This window comes from Phocoena phocoena, chromosome 11 (genome assembly GCF_963924675.1).
Source record: "Phocoena phocoena chromosome 11, mPhoPho1.1, whole genome shotgun sequence".
NCBI lineage: Eukaryota > Metazoa > Chordata > Mammalia > Artiodactyla > Phocoenidae > Phocoena > Phocoena phocoena.
This window is the reverse complement of record NC_089229.1, coordinates 89,986,667-90,003,472: the sequence shown is the minus strand read 5'-3', so window position 1 is coordinate 90,003,472 and position 16,806 is coordinate 89,986,667. Positions and strand designations below refer to the sequence as shown.

Below are 16,806 nucleotides of genomic sequence, written 5' to 3'. Positions count from 1 at the left end.
TAAACCTGGCCATTCAGAGTGTACCTTCACCATTTCTCATGGTCACAAGGGTCCATAGTTTAGATTATGGACTCAAAGGGGAGACTGGAGAGGGCTCGTATTCCTCTTCTTGGATTCTCCTTGACGACCATTTAAAATCTACTCCCTCAAACTTCTAACTTTTCCACCCACCTTGAGGCTCCTTAAGTACTGGCAGACAACCTACCTGCTGCTTCTCGGGAAAGACAGAATCTGTTACGCAGGAACTTCTCGGTGTCCTTGCATCAGATCTACTCCCCTTGCTGCTCCTCTTCTCCTTCCTCCTGAATCCAGTCCCTGGGCTGTGCTGTGGCTCCCACCTCCTCCCATAGTTTCACAGCCTTGGGCCTTTTTTTTTTTTTTTTTTTTGCGGTACGCGGGCCTCTCACCGTTGTTGCCTCTCCCGTTGCGGAGCACAGGCTCCGGACGTGCAGGCTCAGCGGCCATGGCTCACGGGCCCAGCCGCTCCGCGGCTTCGTTGTGGTGCGCGGGCTTCTCATTGTGGTGGCTTCTCTTGTTGCGGAGCGCGGGCTCAGTAGCTGCGGCTCGCTGGCTCTAGAGCGCAGGCTCAGTAGTTATGGCGCACGGGCTTAGTTACTCTGCGGCACGTGGGATCTTCCCGGTCCAGGGCGCGAACCCTTGTCCACTGCATTGGCAGGCGGATTCTTAACCACTGCACCACCAGGGAAGTCCCTATCCAAACATTCTTATCCAGTAAAAAAAAAAAAAAAGCCTACATGTCACCATTCCTCCTCATCCCCAGCTGAGTCTCCCTTTCCATTCTCCCCTTTGTGGCTGAAATTCTTAAAAGAGCCGTATGTACCTGTTTCTCTTGAATCTGTTCTTTCCAAGATAACAATGCCCTGTTATTTTGCTATGCCCGGGAGATACTCTTCAGTCGTTTAGCTTTGTCCTGCAGCAGCAGCTGACACAATGGACCGTTTCCTCCTGGAAACACTCTCTTGTCATGGCTTTGGTGACCCTGCTTTCTTCAGGTTTTCCTCCGTGTTTCTGAATACTGCTGCGTCTTGTTTGGAAGCTCCTCCGCTTCTTCTGTCATCACTCAAGTTCTGTCCCAGCAAACTCTCAAACGTCTCAGACTCTGCACACTCTCCCTTGGAAACCTCCTATCCTCACTGATTTCGGCTGTTCCCTGTGCTGAGGACCAAACCTCCAGAGCACGGAACCCGCATCTCTCTGACTCTGGAATCCGTGTTCCGTTTCCCCACCAGAATGATTCCCCATGAAACGATGCTTTTCATCGATTAGTTTCACATAAGCAGACATTCAAATTCAGTGAATCTTGACCAAAGCAGAGTTTTAGCCACTTTAGAAAGAAATGCATTAAAAAATATTTACATTTCCCCGACTTTATTTACACTTTCTATTAAATACAGTTTTTTCTAGATCATTCAGAACTATTGTATCAGTGATTATAGGCACCTCATTTTATTTCACTTCTGTCTGTTGCACGCCACAGATTTTGGCAAATTGAAGGTTCGGGGTAACCTCGTGTCAAGCAAGTCTGTAGGCACCGTTTTTCCAACAGCATTTGTTCACTTCATATCTCTGTCACATTTTGGAAATGCTCAATATTTCAAACTTTTCCATTATTATTATATTTATTATGGTGATCTGTGATCAGTGATCTTTGATGTTATCATTACAAAAAGATTATGACTTGCTGAAGGCTCAGATGGTGGTTAGCATTTCTTAGCAATAAAATATGTTTTAATTAAGGTAAGTACATTGTTCTTTCAGACATAATGCTATTGCACATTTAGTACATTAAAGTATAGCGTAAGCATAACTTTTATATGCACTGGGAAACTGAAAAATTCATGTGACTCGCTTTATTCTGATATTTGGTTTATTGTGGTGGTTTGGAACTGACCCCGCAGTATCTCTTGAGGTTTGCCTGTATATTATCCTGGAATACAGTGACGTTCTTAGGGGCTACTGAAGTCTCCAAGGTGACTTGCCCCATAGCTAATGGTCCAGACTGCTGTGCTTGTTTTTGGATTTTGTATACCTTTGTATTTAAACATCTTTGTTATTGTTGTCGTGCCTGGTCCTTTGCTGTTAGGCTTTTTACTGTCAGCTCATTATACTGTCCTTCCCTCACTCCTTTCCATCTGGGTACAGGAACGTGCACCATCTAACTTATCGCTCCGGACGGTGGTTTTAACTGGATGGGGTGTGGAACGTATTGCTGGTTCTCAGAATTATCTGACAGATGTTTTCTGATTACTTGCCCCAGCTCCCTTCCTCACAGAATCTAGCACATTCCCCTGAATATGTGTAATATCAGGATTGGGGGTTGGATGTAAGGGAGGAGTAAGAATCTACACTGAAAATCACTCTAGGTGATTTTAATTCCACCCCTTCTTCCCCTGCCATCCCATAGTCCTAAGGAGAAGCACTAACTTGGAGCATCTTTTTTGTTTGTTTGTTTTTAATATACTTCTGGTTCTTTTTTTTTTCTTTCTTTTTTTTGGCCCTGCCAAGTGGCGTGCGGGATCTTAATTCCCCGACCAGGATTGAACCTGTGCCCCCTGCATTGGAAGTGTGGAATCTTAACCACTGGACTGCCAGGGAAGTCCCCCAAAGCTTCTAGTTCTTGATTCTACGTAGTTTAGGTGCCGCGTAATCGAAGCATTGCTGGATTTACATATTGATTAACTAGTACAAATCATATCTCCCACATGTTGCCATTTATTTAACCTGGCTCTGCAGTTAGCCGTGAACAGGAGGCTTAAGGAACAGTGTTACTATGGTGTGTTTAGCCAGAGAGACATCTACTTCTGTGCTCTTGGGCGGATGGTTCTCCTCTCCCTGGGAAGACTGCTCTGAGATGAAGAGAGCAGCTCTCCTGTGCTGTACCGGGAGAGAGGGGGGGTACCTAGCTGGCCAGATGGGTCAACTGTCATTGGAGTCACAGACCCAGAACATACCCAGAAGGGATACATTGTGGAGGAAGAAGGGGGGTCACTCTAGGAGACCCGAAATAGTTGGTCTGTGCAGGGTCTCTGCATTAGACAGAACTTGGTTGGAATCCTGGTGCTATCGTCAGTAGCTATTTGCTCTTAGACAAGTTACTTAACTTCTCTGTACCTTCTGTTCCTTCTCTGTAAAATAGGAATAGCGGTATCTACTTCATGGGGTCGTAATAGGGATTAAATTAGATAATGTGCATAAATTGGTTATCCTGTTGCTTGGCCCAGATGAATCCCTCCTTGCCACCTGCGGTTTCTTCTCCTTCCCGCTCTTCGTCCTGATGAGGGTAGTACGTTGTCAAGGGAAATATTGACACAGCACGTGCATTGAGTTAATGAGGAACTCACACGGGTTTTAGTATTTATAATTTTGCCAATTTACACTGAGTCCTTGGGCAAATACTTCACTTCTCTTTGCCTCCATTTAAATAAGCTACCAGTGAGGGGATAAGACGTAAGGACTTCTGCAGTCTTTTAGAGCTACAACGGCCTGTGATTTTATATTTGGTGTTTTCATTGTCTGTGTGTATTATTCCAATGATAAGGACTTGTAATACGGTATTTTTTAATGATGATATTGAAGTTGACACCTCAGTTGCGTTCCATAAACAGTTCTTTGAAGAAAGAATTCACCAGAAGAGGTTCATCATCTTATAAACCTTATTGAGCAGGTTTTGAAAATTAAATGCATTCCATGTTCTGTAAATATACAAAGGTGTTCATTTTTCACTTTTTTATGACCTCTCTCTGTCTGCTGCATATATCCACCTAATACGTTACCAGTGACATGGAAATGCTATCAGATTCAAGAATCTTCCAGGACCTTGAGCTTATTAGGACCTAGAACTGGCTTTGCTAGTTTTTGGAAACCCACTCCACACTGGAGCACCAGCACACATGACTCCAGAGGTGGCTACTTCTGTGACATTTTTCCAGCATTGTGTGTTCAGAATCGCAACTGGAAATATTGTTTGTCTTCTGTATCCAGAGCCTCACGTACTTCTTTTACCCCATTCAGTCCTTCAGCTTTGACTTGCTTTCCCACATTTGGTTTGTGGAGTACGCGTCTCATGACTCTCAGGAGCTTTAGGGTGAGAGAATGAAATATTCCAGCCAAAGCCACAGTGTCTATCATTGTGTTGCATGCAAGAAGATCTTGAAAATCTTGACTCTGGGCAGCAATTTATTTTTCTTACTCGCTTATTTTTACAAAAGAAGGGTGGTAGAAAGAACATCTCTTAAAAGAAGTTAGGATTTTTCTTTGTTTTGGAGAACTGTTAATCATAGTATCTTATGAGAAAAGCAATCTCTAAATCTATAGACACGTTTTGGGGAGGAATCACATAACCCATAATCTGTGCTTTCTGTTTTGAGGGTTGTTTATAAAAGAAGAAGTCTGGAGATACTTACGGTAGCTGTATGCTTTTATTTTATTATTATTTTTTTTGATGCTATGATTCTTCAGAACTTCAAATACTATTGACAAAAATGTGTGTGTTTTATCTCTTGCAGGTTATTTTACTACCTCGTGTTTTAGCTCATCTCTTTTAGTCTTACAAGATTAATTAGTTGCCTTAGTGGATGAAAACTGTTCTTGAACATTTTGTGGCTTTTTTAGATTAAAAGGTTGCTGTATAATTTTATATTAAGTGTTTGACTGTACATATAATTATCTTAAGAGTTATTTTCAGGCCACTCATGTGCAGTGTTGAACATCTTTCCGATACTCAAAAAATAATTGCTTAGATATGTTCGTTAACAATTATTTTTTAAGTGCCTTTGAATAGCACGAAATGTAAAGGGAAATCTACTTCATGGCTTTTAGATAGAAGATATTGTCTTTAAACACTTGGGTTCTTACTCAGTTCATAATTCCTATACATGAAAGCTTCACTAACATAGTTTTCTATATCTACAGCAGTGCTTTTCCCAGAAAACTTAACAGGTTGCCAGCAGCCACAAAATTAGGAATCTGTTTTCCTTTTAGGTGGGAGCTGGAAAGAAAGAGGATAATTTTAGGTAGAGAAACGTAGAATGCTTTAGATGAGAGTTCCTGCTAACACGGGGAGGCAGAAGGTAGAGCCAGTGGTCGCCCTGTTTTGGATGCTGTGTAAAACTGATGCAGTGTGAGCCCCTCCACCCCTTGGATCAGCATCGTCATGCACACAGGCCATTCCCAGAGTGGCTGAGTTCTCTGAGTCCTACCAGGGACCACTCCACCAGCACAGCCCCGCTTGTTGTTCCCACTGGCAGTGACAAGCTGAAGGTCAGGCTCTGACCTCCGTTTCTCTTCCTCAGTGTAACACCAGTAGGAGGGATGAGACGGGACAGACAGGAGACCACACCTCTGCTGGTTGTGCCGTTGTATTGATTAAGCATCTACAATGTAATCCATCCTGGGTTTCTCGTATACCCACTCTCACTACTCCTGAAAAAGCTCGTTACAAGTCAAAACATTTATTATCAGGTTTTTTAATGTGACATCACTATGCCAGCCACTTCTCTGCTGTGTGTGTTTTGTTAAATTTTGCATTATTCTGACTAATTTGCAGTCGTGGTATTTGAATTCCATTTTCATTTGTCAGCCATCTTTTATAATAGCCTTCCAAATTATTATTTTTCTGGTACGTGAAAGAATTGTTCTTTCTTTTTTTTTTAAGTGGAGAATTTTCTGTTTCTGTAATGTTTGAATTTTTAACAATGAATATGTACTATGAGTATGTGAGCAGAAAAATTAATAAATGCTCTAAGGAATATGTCATGACGTATGCAAAGACTTAACTATAAGGGTGTTGGCTGAAGTATTGTTTATAAGAGCAAAAAATCTGAAACCTTAAATATCCAATAATAGAAAGATGATTGAATACATTATTTACGACCATGCGATGGAAAATTGTACAGCCATTAAAAATTGTGCTACAGACCTGTATTTATTAATTTGGAAAGATGTCTATGATATATCAAAGGGAAAAAAAGCAGGTTATAAAATAATATGTGCCACATATAATCACGCATTTTTTTTTTTTTTTACAAAACAGTAGAATGGTTGATAGTTTCAAAAGCCCTCCCATGAGAAAAATACCTGGATGCTAAATAAATTACAACAGCATTTGTTGTAACTTTTTAACTTTTGTTTTTGAATAATTTAAAACTTGTTACAGAAATAGTACACAAAACTCCTGTTTACTCTTCACTCAGATTCCCCAATTATAAACTTCTACCCTGTTTATCTTTTTGCCTTCCCTCCCTCTCTCTGTGTGTAGGCAGATCAATAGATAGATAGATAGATTGATAGAGATTTAGATATAATTTTTCTTCGAATTATTTGAGATTAAGTTGCAGAGCTCTTGATCCATTGCTATTAAATACTTCAGTGTGTATTTCCTAAAAACAGGGACGCTCTTATACGAAGCCGCAGTGCACCCTCAAAGTCCGGAAATTAGCACTATCATACCACCATTAAACCCACAGACTTCGTTCGGGTTTTGCAGATTATCCTAGTAATGTTTTAATTAGGTCCAAATTCATTGTTCCATGTCTCTTTAGACTTCTTCTATCTGGAATAGTCCTCAGTCTTTCCTTGTGTTTGAAGAATGGAGGTCTTTTATTTTGTAAAGTGTACCTCAGTTCGGGTGTGTTGCATGTTTCCTCATGATTAGATTCAAGTTAGGTATTTTTGATAGGAATAACACTGAACTTTTGCTCTGTTCTTCTCAGTGCATTATTTCAGGAGTCCCAACATGTTGATTTGTCCCATTATTGATGATGTTACTTTTTTACTTGGCTAATATGGTTTCTGCCAAGTTTCTCCGTTGTAAAATTAATAAGTATTTTGTATTTTAATAGGTAATTAGCATCCATTATGAATGGAGATATTTTGAGACTATGTTAATATCCTGTTCCTTATCTAACTTTTACTCAGTTGTTTTAGTGTTCATTGATAATTCTTCAGTTATTACTCCGATAGTTGCCAAATGGTGATTTTCTAATTCCATCATTTCTTCTGTACTTACTAGTTAGCATTACCTTCTCCTCTCTCCCTTTCTTCCTCTCTGTAAGAACTCATGGATGCCTATTTTACTCAGTTGGTTTAATCCATTACTGTCATTATTTATTTTGGTACTCAAATTGTCCCAGATATGGGAAGTGGCAGCTGCTTCAGACTGGCTCCTCTGTCCTTTTGACATGTTTCCATTTTTCTCTAAGACCTTCCTTGTAATTCTTATACAAGATATTTCTGGCTTATTTTCAGCTTTCTCTGCCCCAAGCTTGGAATCAGCCATTTTCCCAAGGAGCTCTGCTTCCTTTTATTGAAGACTGGCATTTAGAAACCAAGATCTGGGTGCCAGGTGTACTCATTGCTACAGGGTTGTTGTTTCTAGGCCTTCTCAGTGGAACGCTCTACAAAATATGTGAATGTATACAATACACATACAAACACGCATACATCTGTTTGTCTATCTATCTATCTATCTGCCTTAGAAACATGAGTTTGCGTGGATAACTTCCATTACAAGCCAACAGCACATGGTTTATTCTTGCCCTCTCCTTTTCTATATTTATGCCTCTTTTTCTCGTCAGTGAGAAATTTTCCTCCCATTTTCATCAGTATAGTTACTTATTTGCTCAATTCCCTTGTATGTAACAGTCTCTCGACGGTGCAGGCTGTCTCCCTGGCCCAGTACTGCGTACTCAGGCTGGCTGTGCTTACCAAGTTTTCCAGAATTCCCAACCCTCACTGGTAAGAGCGTCCCTCAATGTGTAGACAACACTTTGAGAACTTTTGAAGGAAGATGCTTTGAAAACTTGGAGGATTTTTAATTCTTTTGGGTAATGATTCCTAATGAGGAATTTTTTGGAAGGAGGATCTCTTGAACTTGCTACTTCACTTGTAATTTCCTCCACATATATAGTCCTGTAGCAATTATATAAATCTACATCCTGCTGCTGTCCTTTCCTGCAAGTGTAGGAGGAAACCCACCCATTAGTTTTTCCATTGTTTTGCTTATTCATATTGAAAGGAAAGTGAAAGTTGAGTATGGTAAAGGACATTATGATTGGAGATTGACTAGGTTACATTTCAGCCATCAAGTTGCTTTGATTTGCATATGGCATTTATCTAGTTTCCAGGGTGACTGTTACTGCAATGCCAGGTGTTCAAAGCTACCAGTGCTTCTTGTGGCTTCCATGGTTTGTGTTGGAGTGAAATGGTTTATTTATTTTTTTTGTAAGTAAGATCTGTAAATTCTAAGTATATTTTTATAAGTATTAGGACAGTACTTGCTTTGATTTGTTTTCTAAAGTTATTTTTGGATTTCAGAAACTACATAAGGAAAAGTATAGAAAACTAGTATGTACTCGTCTAGCTGCGTGTATTCTGTTTAATCTTCCCCAAAATATGTGAGCAAACTGAAGCCCCCTAAGTAATTTAGGCTCAGAAAAATGGTAATTCCTACAAGTTTCCATGACTAGCAAGTAGCCAAAACTGTCTTATACCAGCAGTCTCTGCTATCCAAAGGAGCATGGGCTCTGAGTTAAACAAAGCTAAAAGACGTTTGTGATATAGTAAACTACACTTCTGTTCTAGTGCCCCAAAGCGGTCGTATCTTACGTTCTTTAGGAAACGTAGATCATGGTGTCCTCTGCTTTTGCCAGTCCCTTTGTGCTCTGAATGTGATAAGCACTCAGCAGAAACTGTAACAGCATCACCGCCACTACCAGCGGCAGGAGAACAAGTGACTGACGTTCCCTGATTGTTAACTAGGTGCTGGATACTGTCCTTAGAACTTTTAATGTATAGTAACCTATTTAATGCTCGAAATAAGTCCACAAAATATGTGAACCTCTATTATCCCCATTTTATAGATGAGAAAACCAAGGCAACGGTTAAGTAATTTTGTGCAGATCAAACAACACATTAGTTTAGAACTAGGATCTCAATCCAGGCCGTCGGAGCACCCACACTGTTGCCCACTACACCATACTTCCCCAGTCTTCTGTATGTGTTCTACTGGAGTTGTGGGTTAAAAACTAATGAAAACAATTCTGATTAAGCTGAAAGGGGATTCATTAGGAGGATGTAGAGTAGCTCACTGAATCAGTGGGAAGCCTGGAGAACCAGGCTTAGAAAACAAGCAGGACCATGAAAGAGTGGGGAGCTGAGAATAAGCCAGCTGTGCCACAGGAAGAGTCTGCTTACAGGGCCACTGCCGGTGTTGCTTCCAGCGGCCAGCACGGGTACCGTGCTGCTGGCTGGTGGCCACTGGACTCTTGGATCGGCTGCCATTGCTGTTGCTGCAGTACTGATGAAAACCCCTAACTGTCCTTCATCTTTGCATCACTCAGTAGGATTCAAAGGACCAAGGAGAAGCATTCATTTGATGGAGCCCAGGCAACACTTTAAAAAGGCCAGACCTGGTGTGTGCTTCTTGATGTAATTGTCCTGGTATACTCTGGGCAGAATGGTAACAGAAACAAATAACAACTTTCCCAATGTTGATCTTTAAAGATTTAAGTTATTTGCTCAGAAAACCTTGATCCTGTTATGTGGTGAAATAGGTCAGTAAAATGATTTGAGGAGTTGGCAGTTAAAGAATCAGAAGGCACTAGTTCCATATTTGTTAAATCCAGTTAAGCTTGAAGTGACCATTTTTGGTTCATTCTGTTTGCATCATGGATTAAAAAGCGTAAACTACAGATGGCTGATAATTGAGTCATACAATACATCTGTTTTTTCTGGTTAACTTTAACTGTAGGTGAAGAAATTCACTGGGTCAAAAGGTAATATGTTTCAGAAAAAGGCTGGTGGTACTTTTGTTCATAAACATGCTCAGGATCAATGTTTTAAGAATTTTGCTATACAAGCCAAAGTTCACTTTAACAAATGCTGTGATAAAATATTTTCAAGCCGTATCTGATGGCTCACTGGTTGTAAGCACTAAACCGTATAGCAAGATTTCGGTGCAGTACGAAGAGTTGGCTGGGTCAGGCCATGCAGCACGTTTGACTTTTATCACACAACACTTAGTGAAAACTCATTTTACGAGAATTCTGAGCTTGATGATTAAACTTTCTGAGTGCTTACAGTAAGACAGGCAATGTGTGAAGTACTGTATATATATCTTCTCTTTTAATCCTCATATAACCCTATAAAGTAAATATTGTTATTGACACTTTAAGGATGGAAGTGAGCTGACAGAAATAACTTGCCTGAGGTCACACAGGAAGTGACGGAGTTGGGTTTTAAATCCACATTGGTTTCACTCTTAAGCTTGCTTTTGATGGCAACATTGTACTAGGAAGAAAGATCATTAACTAAATCATAAGTGAAATGCACATCAGCCTATTTCTTTTTTAAAAAAATTTTAATTTTATTTATTTTTTTTGTACAGCAGGTTCTTATTAGTCATCAGTTTTAAACATATCGAGTGTACACATGTCAATCCCAATCGCCCAATTCATCACACCACCACCCCCATCCCCCTGCCGCTTTCCCCCCCCTTGGTGTCCATACGTTTGTTCTCTACATCTGTGTCTCAATTTCTGCCCTGCAGACCGGTTCATCTGTACCATTTTTCTAGGTTCCACATATAGGCGTTAATATACGATATTTGTTTTTCTCTTTCTGACTTACTTCACTCTGTATGACAGTCTCTAGATCCATCCATGTCTCAACAAATGACCCTATTTCGTTCCTTTTAATGGCTGAATAATATTCCATTGTATATATATACTACATCTGCTTTATCCATTCGTCTGTTGATGGGCATTTAGGTTGCTTCCATGACCTGACTATTGTAAATAGTGCTGCAGTGAACATTGGGGTGCATGTGACATTTTGAATTATGGTTTTCTCTGGATATATGCCCAGTAGTGGGATTGCTGGATCATACGGTAATTCTATTTTTAGTTTTTTAAGAAACCTCCATACTGTTCTCCATAGTGACTGTATCAGTTTACATCCCCACCAACAGTGCAAGAGGGTTCCCTTTTCTCCATACAGTCTCCAGCATTTGTTGTTTGTAGATTTTCTGGTGAAGCCCATTCTAACTGGTGTGAGGTGATACCTCATTGTAATTTTGATTATCATTTCTCTAATAATTAGTGATGTTGAGCAGCTTTTCATGTGCTTCTTGGCCATCTGTATGTCTTCTTTGGAGAAGTGTCTATTTAGATCTTCTGCCCATTTTTGGATTGGGTTGTTTTTTTTTTTTAATATTGAGCTGCATGAGCTGTTTATATATTTTGGAGATTAATTCTTTGTCCGTTGATTCATTTGCAAATATTTTCTCCCATTCTGAGGGTTGTCTTTTCATCTTGTTTATGGTTTCCTTTGCTGTGCAAAAGCTTTTAAGTTTCATTAGGTCCCATTTGTTTATTTTTGTTTTTATTTCCATTACTCTAGCAGGTGGATCAAAAAAGATCTTGCTGTAATTAAGTCAAAGAGTGTTCTTCGGGGTTCCCTGGTGGAACAGTGGTTGAGAGTCCGCCTGCCGATGCAGGGGACACGGGTTTGTGCCCCAGTCCGAGAAGATCCCACATGCCGCAGAGCGGCTACTGAGCCTGCGCATCCAGAGCCTGTGCTCTGTAACGGGAGAGTCCACAACAGTGAAAGGCCCACGTACCCCTGAAAAAAAGGGTGTTCTTCCTATATTTTCCTCTGAGAGTTTTATAGTGTCTGGTCTTACATTTAGGTTTCTAATCCATTTTGAGTTTATTTTTGTGTGTGGTGTTAGGGAGTGTTCTAATTTCGTTCTTTTGCATATAGCTGTCCAGTTTCCCCAGTGCCACTTATTGAAGAGACTGTCTTTTCTCCATTGTATATCCTTGGCTCCTTTGTCATAGATTAGTTGACCATAAGTGCATGGATTTACCTCTGGGCTTTCTATCTTGTTCCATTGATCTATGTTTCTGTTTTTGTGCCAGTACCATATTGTTTTGATTACTGTAGCTTTGTAGCATAGTCTGAAGTCGGGGGTCTGATTCCTCCAAGTCTGTTTTTTTCCCTCAAGACTGCTTTGGCTATTTGGGGTCTTTTGTGTCTCCATACAAATTTGAAGATTTTTTGTTCTAGTTCTGTAAAAAAATGCCATTGGTAATTTGATAGGGATTGCATTGAATCTGTAGATTGCTTTGGGTAGTATAGTCATTTTCACAATATTGATTCTTCCAATCCAGGAACATGGTATATCTCTCCATCTGTTGGTATCATGTTTAATTTCTTTCATCAGTGTCTTAAAATTTTTGTACATACAGGTCTTTTGTCTCCTTAGGTAGGTTTCTTCCTAGGTATTTTATTCTTTTTGTTGCCATGGTAAATGGGAGTGTTTCCTTATTTTCTCTTTCAGATTTTTCATCATTAGTGTATAGGAATGCAAGAGATTTCTGTGCATTAATTTTGTATCCTGTAACTTTGCCAAATTCATCAATTAGCTCTAGTATTTTTCTGGTAGCATCCTCTATGTATAGTATCATGTCATCTGAAAACAGTGACAGTTTTCCTTCTTCTTTTCCAACTTGTATTCCTTTTATTTCTTTTTCTTCTCTGATTGCCGTGGCTAGGACTTCCAAAACTATGTTGAATAATAGTCATGAGAGTGGACATTCTTGTCTTGTTCCTGATCTTAGAGGAAATGCTTTCAGTTTTTCACCATTGAGAATGATGTTGGCTGTGGGTTTGTCGTATATGGCCTTTATTATGTTGAGGTAGGTTCCCTCTATGCCCACTTTTCTAGAGAGTTTTTATCATAAATGGGTGTTGAATTTTGTCAGAAGCTTTTTCTGCATCTGTTGAGATGATCATATGGTTTTTCTTCTTCAGTTTGTTAATATGGTGTATCACATTGATTGATTTGTGTATATTGAAGAATCCTTGCATTCCTGGGATAAATCCCACTTGATCATGATGTATGATCCTTTTAATGTGTTGTTGGATTCTGTTTGCTAGTATTTTGTTGAGAATTTTTGCATCTATATTCATCACTGATATTGGTCTGTAATTTTCTTTTTTTGTAGTATCTGTCTGGTTTTGGTATCAGGGTGATGGTGGCCTCATAGAATGAGTTTGGGAGTGTTCCTTCCTCTGTAGTTTTTTGGAAGAGTTTGAGAAGGATGGGTGTTAACTCTTCTCTAAATGTTTGATAGAATTCACCTGTGAAGCCATCTGGTCCTGGACTTTTGTTTGTTGGAAGATTTTTAATCACAGTTTCAGTTTCAGTGCTTGTGATTGGTCTGTTCATATTTTCTATTTCTTCCTGGTTCAGCCTTGGAAGGTTATACCTTTCTAAGAATTTGTCCATTTCTTCCAGGTTGTCCATTTTATTGGCATAGAGTTGCTTGTAGTAGTCTCTTAGGATGCTTTGTATTTCTTTGGTGTCTGTTGTAACTTCTCCTTTTTCATTTCTAATTTATCAATTTGAGTCCTCTCCCTCTTTTTCTTGATGAGTCTGGCTAATGGTTTATCAATTTTCTTTATCTTCTCAAAGAACCAGCTTTTAGTTTTATCTATCTTTGCTATTATTTTCTTTGTTTCTATTTCATTTTTTTCTGCTCTCATCTGTATGATTTCTTTCTTTCTGCTAACTTTGGGTTTTGTGTTTTCTTCTTTCTCTAGTTCCTTTAGGTGTAAGGTTAGATTGTTTATTTGAGATTTTCTGTGTTTCTTGAGGTAGGCTTTTATAGCTATAAAGTTCCCTCTTAGAACTGCTTTTGCGGCATCCCATAGGCTTTGGGTCACTGAGTTTTCATTGTCATTTGTTTCTAGTTATTTTTTGATTTCCTTGAATTTTTTTTTTTTTTTTTTTCTTTTGGCCACACAGCACAGCATGTGGGATCTTAGTCCCCCGACCAGGGATCAAACCCCTGTCCCCTGCCGTGGAAGCACAGAGGCTTATCGTTTGACCACCAGTGAAGTCCCTAGCCTTCTTGAATTGTTAGATCAAGAGATTTCCTTGTCATTAGTTCTTAGTGGACAACTTTCTCTTTTTAGATTTGGTAACTCAATAAATGTCATTCCATCCAAGATTCATGCTCTGAGTTAAAAGAATATAAATTGTTATTGCCACATATTCTTTGGCTGTTTATACCATTCTCACATGTTGTCATATTGGATGTGTGGGTAAGATGATTTTCTCATAGTTTACGTGGGATGCACAGGGTAAGGTGGGAGGTGTGGCATCTCAGATGGTCTCTAATACTCAAAACCAATGATTATTAGGGATTTGTGAAACTATTCAATTCTTTCTTAAAAGGCCTGTGGGTACCTCTTGGAGGCAACGAACACTGGACTTTACTGTGCATCTTGTAATAGAATCCTTGCCTTTATTTGTGTTCAGTTTTCACTCTTGAGGTTCAGGTTAAGTTCAAGTTTTCTAGGATTGAGAAGACAAGTTTTGTTTATCTTGTTATAACTTTCATGGTTTGACTGAGTTTGCTGACTTGAGACTAATTTTTTTTTTTTTTTAATCCAGCTGTTTTCAGAGTCCTATATGGAGTTCTAGAAAGCCAAATGTGCTGTTGGGGTCAGAGGTTAATAGATTCAAAGCTGCATCTCTGAATTCCTCTACAGCTGGATTTGTGTACATACATCCATCACTACCTGGCCAGGCTGAACAGTTTTTAGTCCGATATATAGACACATACCCTGGCAGATAGGGGGGCAAGCTCTTATGTCTTTATTACTATTAGCAGAGCTCTCAGGAAAAGCCTGCTTTATATTCCAACAAGAGAACTTATTTTGTGTGAATGTGAGAATTAATAAGGACCTGAGGATTTTTTTCTTCAGTTTGCAAAGTTGCATACCCTTGTGTATCTGGTAGATGGATTTCTTTTTTATTGTAAGTAACCATCATATGGAAGCAGTAAAAACTGTTTGTAATTTCCATGTCATTATAATGATATTTTAAAAGCTCCATGGCTCAGGACCTTGGGCCAGGGCATAGAAAGAGTTTCATGATAGCAAACTAAGCATTCCTTGTAACAGGATGTGAACTGCAACAGAATGCTTGAGGTGATATTAAATTGGGGTGATTTTTAGAAAGTGACAAATGGTTTATGTTTCCTAAATCTGAGATGGGTTCTACCAGCTCTGAACGGCTGCCAAGTTATGTTATCACTTGCCTGCTTTGTAACTGCCTCAATTATTTCCTTCCCCAGCCCTGTATGATGAGATTCGTCAGTTTCGCAAGGCCTGTGGGGAGGCTCATCTGAAAACCATCTTAGCAACAGGAGAACTTGGATCTCTTACGAATGTCTATAAAGCCAGTATGATAGCCATGATGGCAGGTAAGCCAGGTTTTATACTGAAATGATGGTATATACTGCATTGATGTTTTTAGAAGAAATAAGTGAGTCAGAGCATTTGGCTATTAGCTGCAAGTGCTGACCACTTGGAGTTTGTTTTGGTGGGGCGTCAGATACTTTATGAATACGTGTGCAGTGGGAGATGTTCGCAAACTTGGCTTTCTGCCACGTCTTTTGGTGGCATTTTATCATTGCAGTATCCTTGTGAGGCAGTAGATGGCTCTCTTGTTAGTGAATTGCTTTCTGTGTTATTCTTTGATTATTCATTCATCAACATATGTTAGACAGAAATTTCCTTAACTGACTTCTTCCCCTCTGTGAATTTAGGGTTTGATTTTTCTCAGAGATCCATCTCCATACTGTCTAAGGCAGCCTGTGCTTTGTTTGTGTTAATTTTTTCTTCTTAAATTTAGGGCAGTGTCCTTGTTTTTTATATTTTGAAATGTAGCTTGACTTATTCTTTATCTTTACAGACAGCATGTCTAGCCAGTCATACGCCCAAGCCTGAAACTTGGGAGTCCTGCTGGATTGCCTTTTCTCACCTTCATATGAATCAGTGAACGCGTCTCGAGAGTTCTACTTTTTTACCGTATCTAATACGTCCTCGCTCCATTCTGTGTGCTGCTCTCTTAGACCACTGTCACTCCCCACATGGATCACTTCACCGGTCTCCTAACTAGTTTTCCCTGTCTCTACTTCTGTCCCCTTTCAATCTGTTCTCCACACTGTTGCCAGAATGATCGCTTTAAAATGCCAATTTGGTTATGGTACTGCTTGCTGAAGATCCTTCAGTGGCTCCCCTTCATTTTCAAGATACGATATAAATTCCTTCAGCCCGACTTTAAAAAAGGACCTTCCCAGGGAATTCCCTGGTGGTCCAGTGGTTAGGACTCCACACTTGCACTGCAAGGGGCCCAGGTTCGATCCCTGATCGGGGAACTAAGATCCTGCAAGCCGTGTGGCACAACCAAAAAAAAATAAAAATAAAAAGGGTCTTTCTCAAGACCCTGCCCGTGCCTCTGCCATCGCCTCATTTTCCCTGCATACCATGTGCTCCAGCTCTATGGAATTACCCACTGTGCTCTGCACATGGCACCGTCCAATCCCTTGGAGTCTTTGTACCTGCTGTGTCCCTGCCTGGAATGCCTTTTGCCCAAATAACTCTTGAACATCTTTAGATTCAGCATAGTTGTCACTCTTCTCGAGAATATTTCCCCAATACTGCTTCCTCCCCCACCACTTGGTTTATTATCCCCTCTGCATGCCCTCATACTGATCTGTTAAAACCTCCATCAGATACTATACTGTGACTCAGTATTGGATTTTTAGGTGCCCTACTAGTGGCTCCATGTTTGGAAGATACGTGACTTCTCAGGTCTTAAATCTGGGCCTTTGTTGTGGTCACCCTCTAGATTTTTCTACTCGTGCACTTTTTGAAGACTCAGACCTTCGAAGCATCGTTCCCTGGAACTCTATCAGCCAACTAGGCGTT

At 39.9% G+C, this 16,806-nt stretch overlaps 1 protein-coding gene across 1 annotated transcript in view; it reads left to right on the top strand.

The window, feature by feature from the left end:
• The window catches only part of DERA (deoxyribose-phosphate aldolase), an 86,492-nt gene that overhangs the window by 22,086 nt on the left and 47,600 nt on the right, over window positions 1–16,806 (top strand). The window contains exon 7 of the mRNA XM_065888205.1: window positions 15,168–15,296. Within this exon, the coding sequence (XP_065744277.1) occupies window positions 15,168–15,296 (129 nt within the window). The remainder of the gene's footprint in view (window positions 1–15,167; window positions 15,297–16,806) is intronic.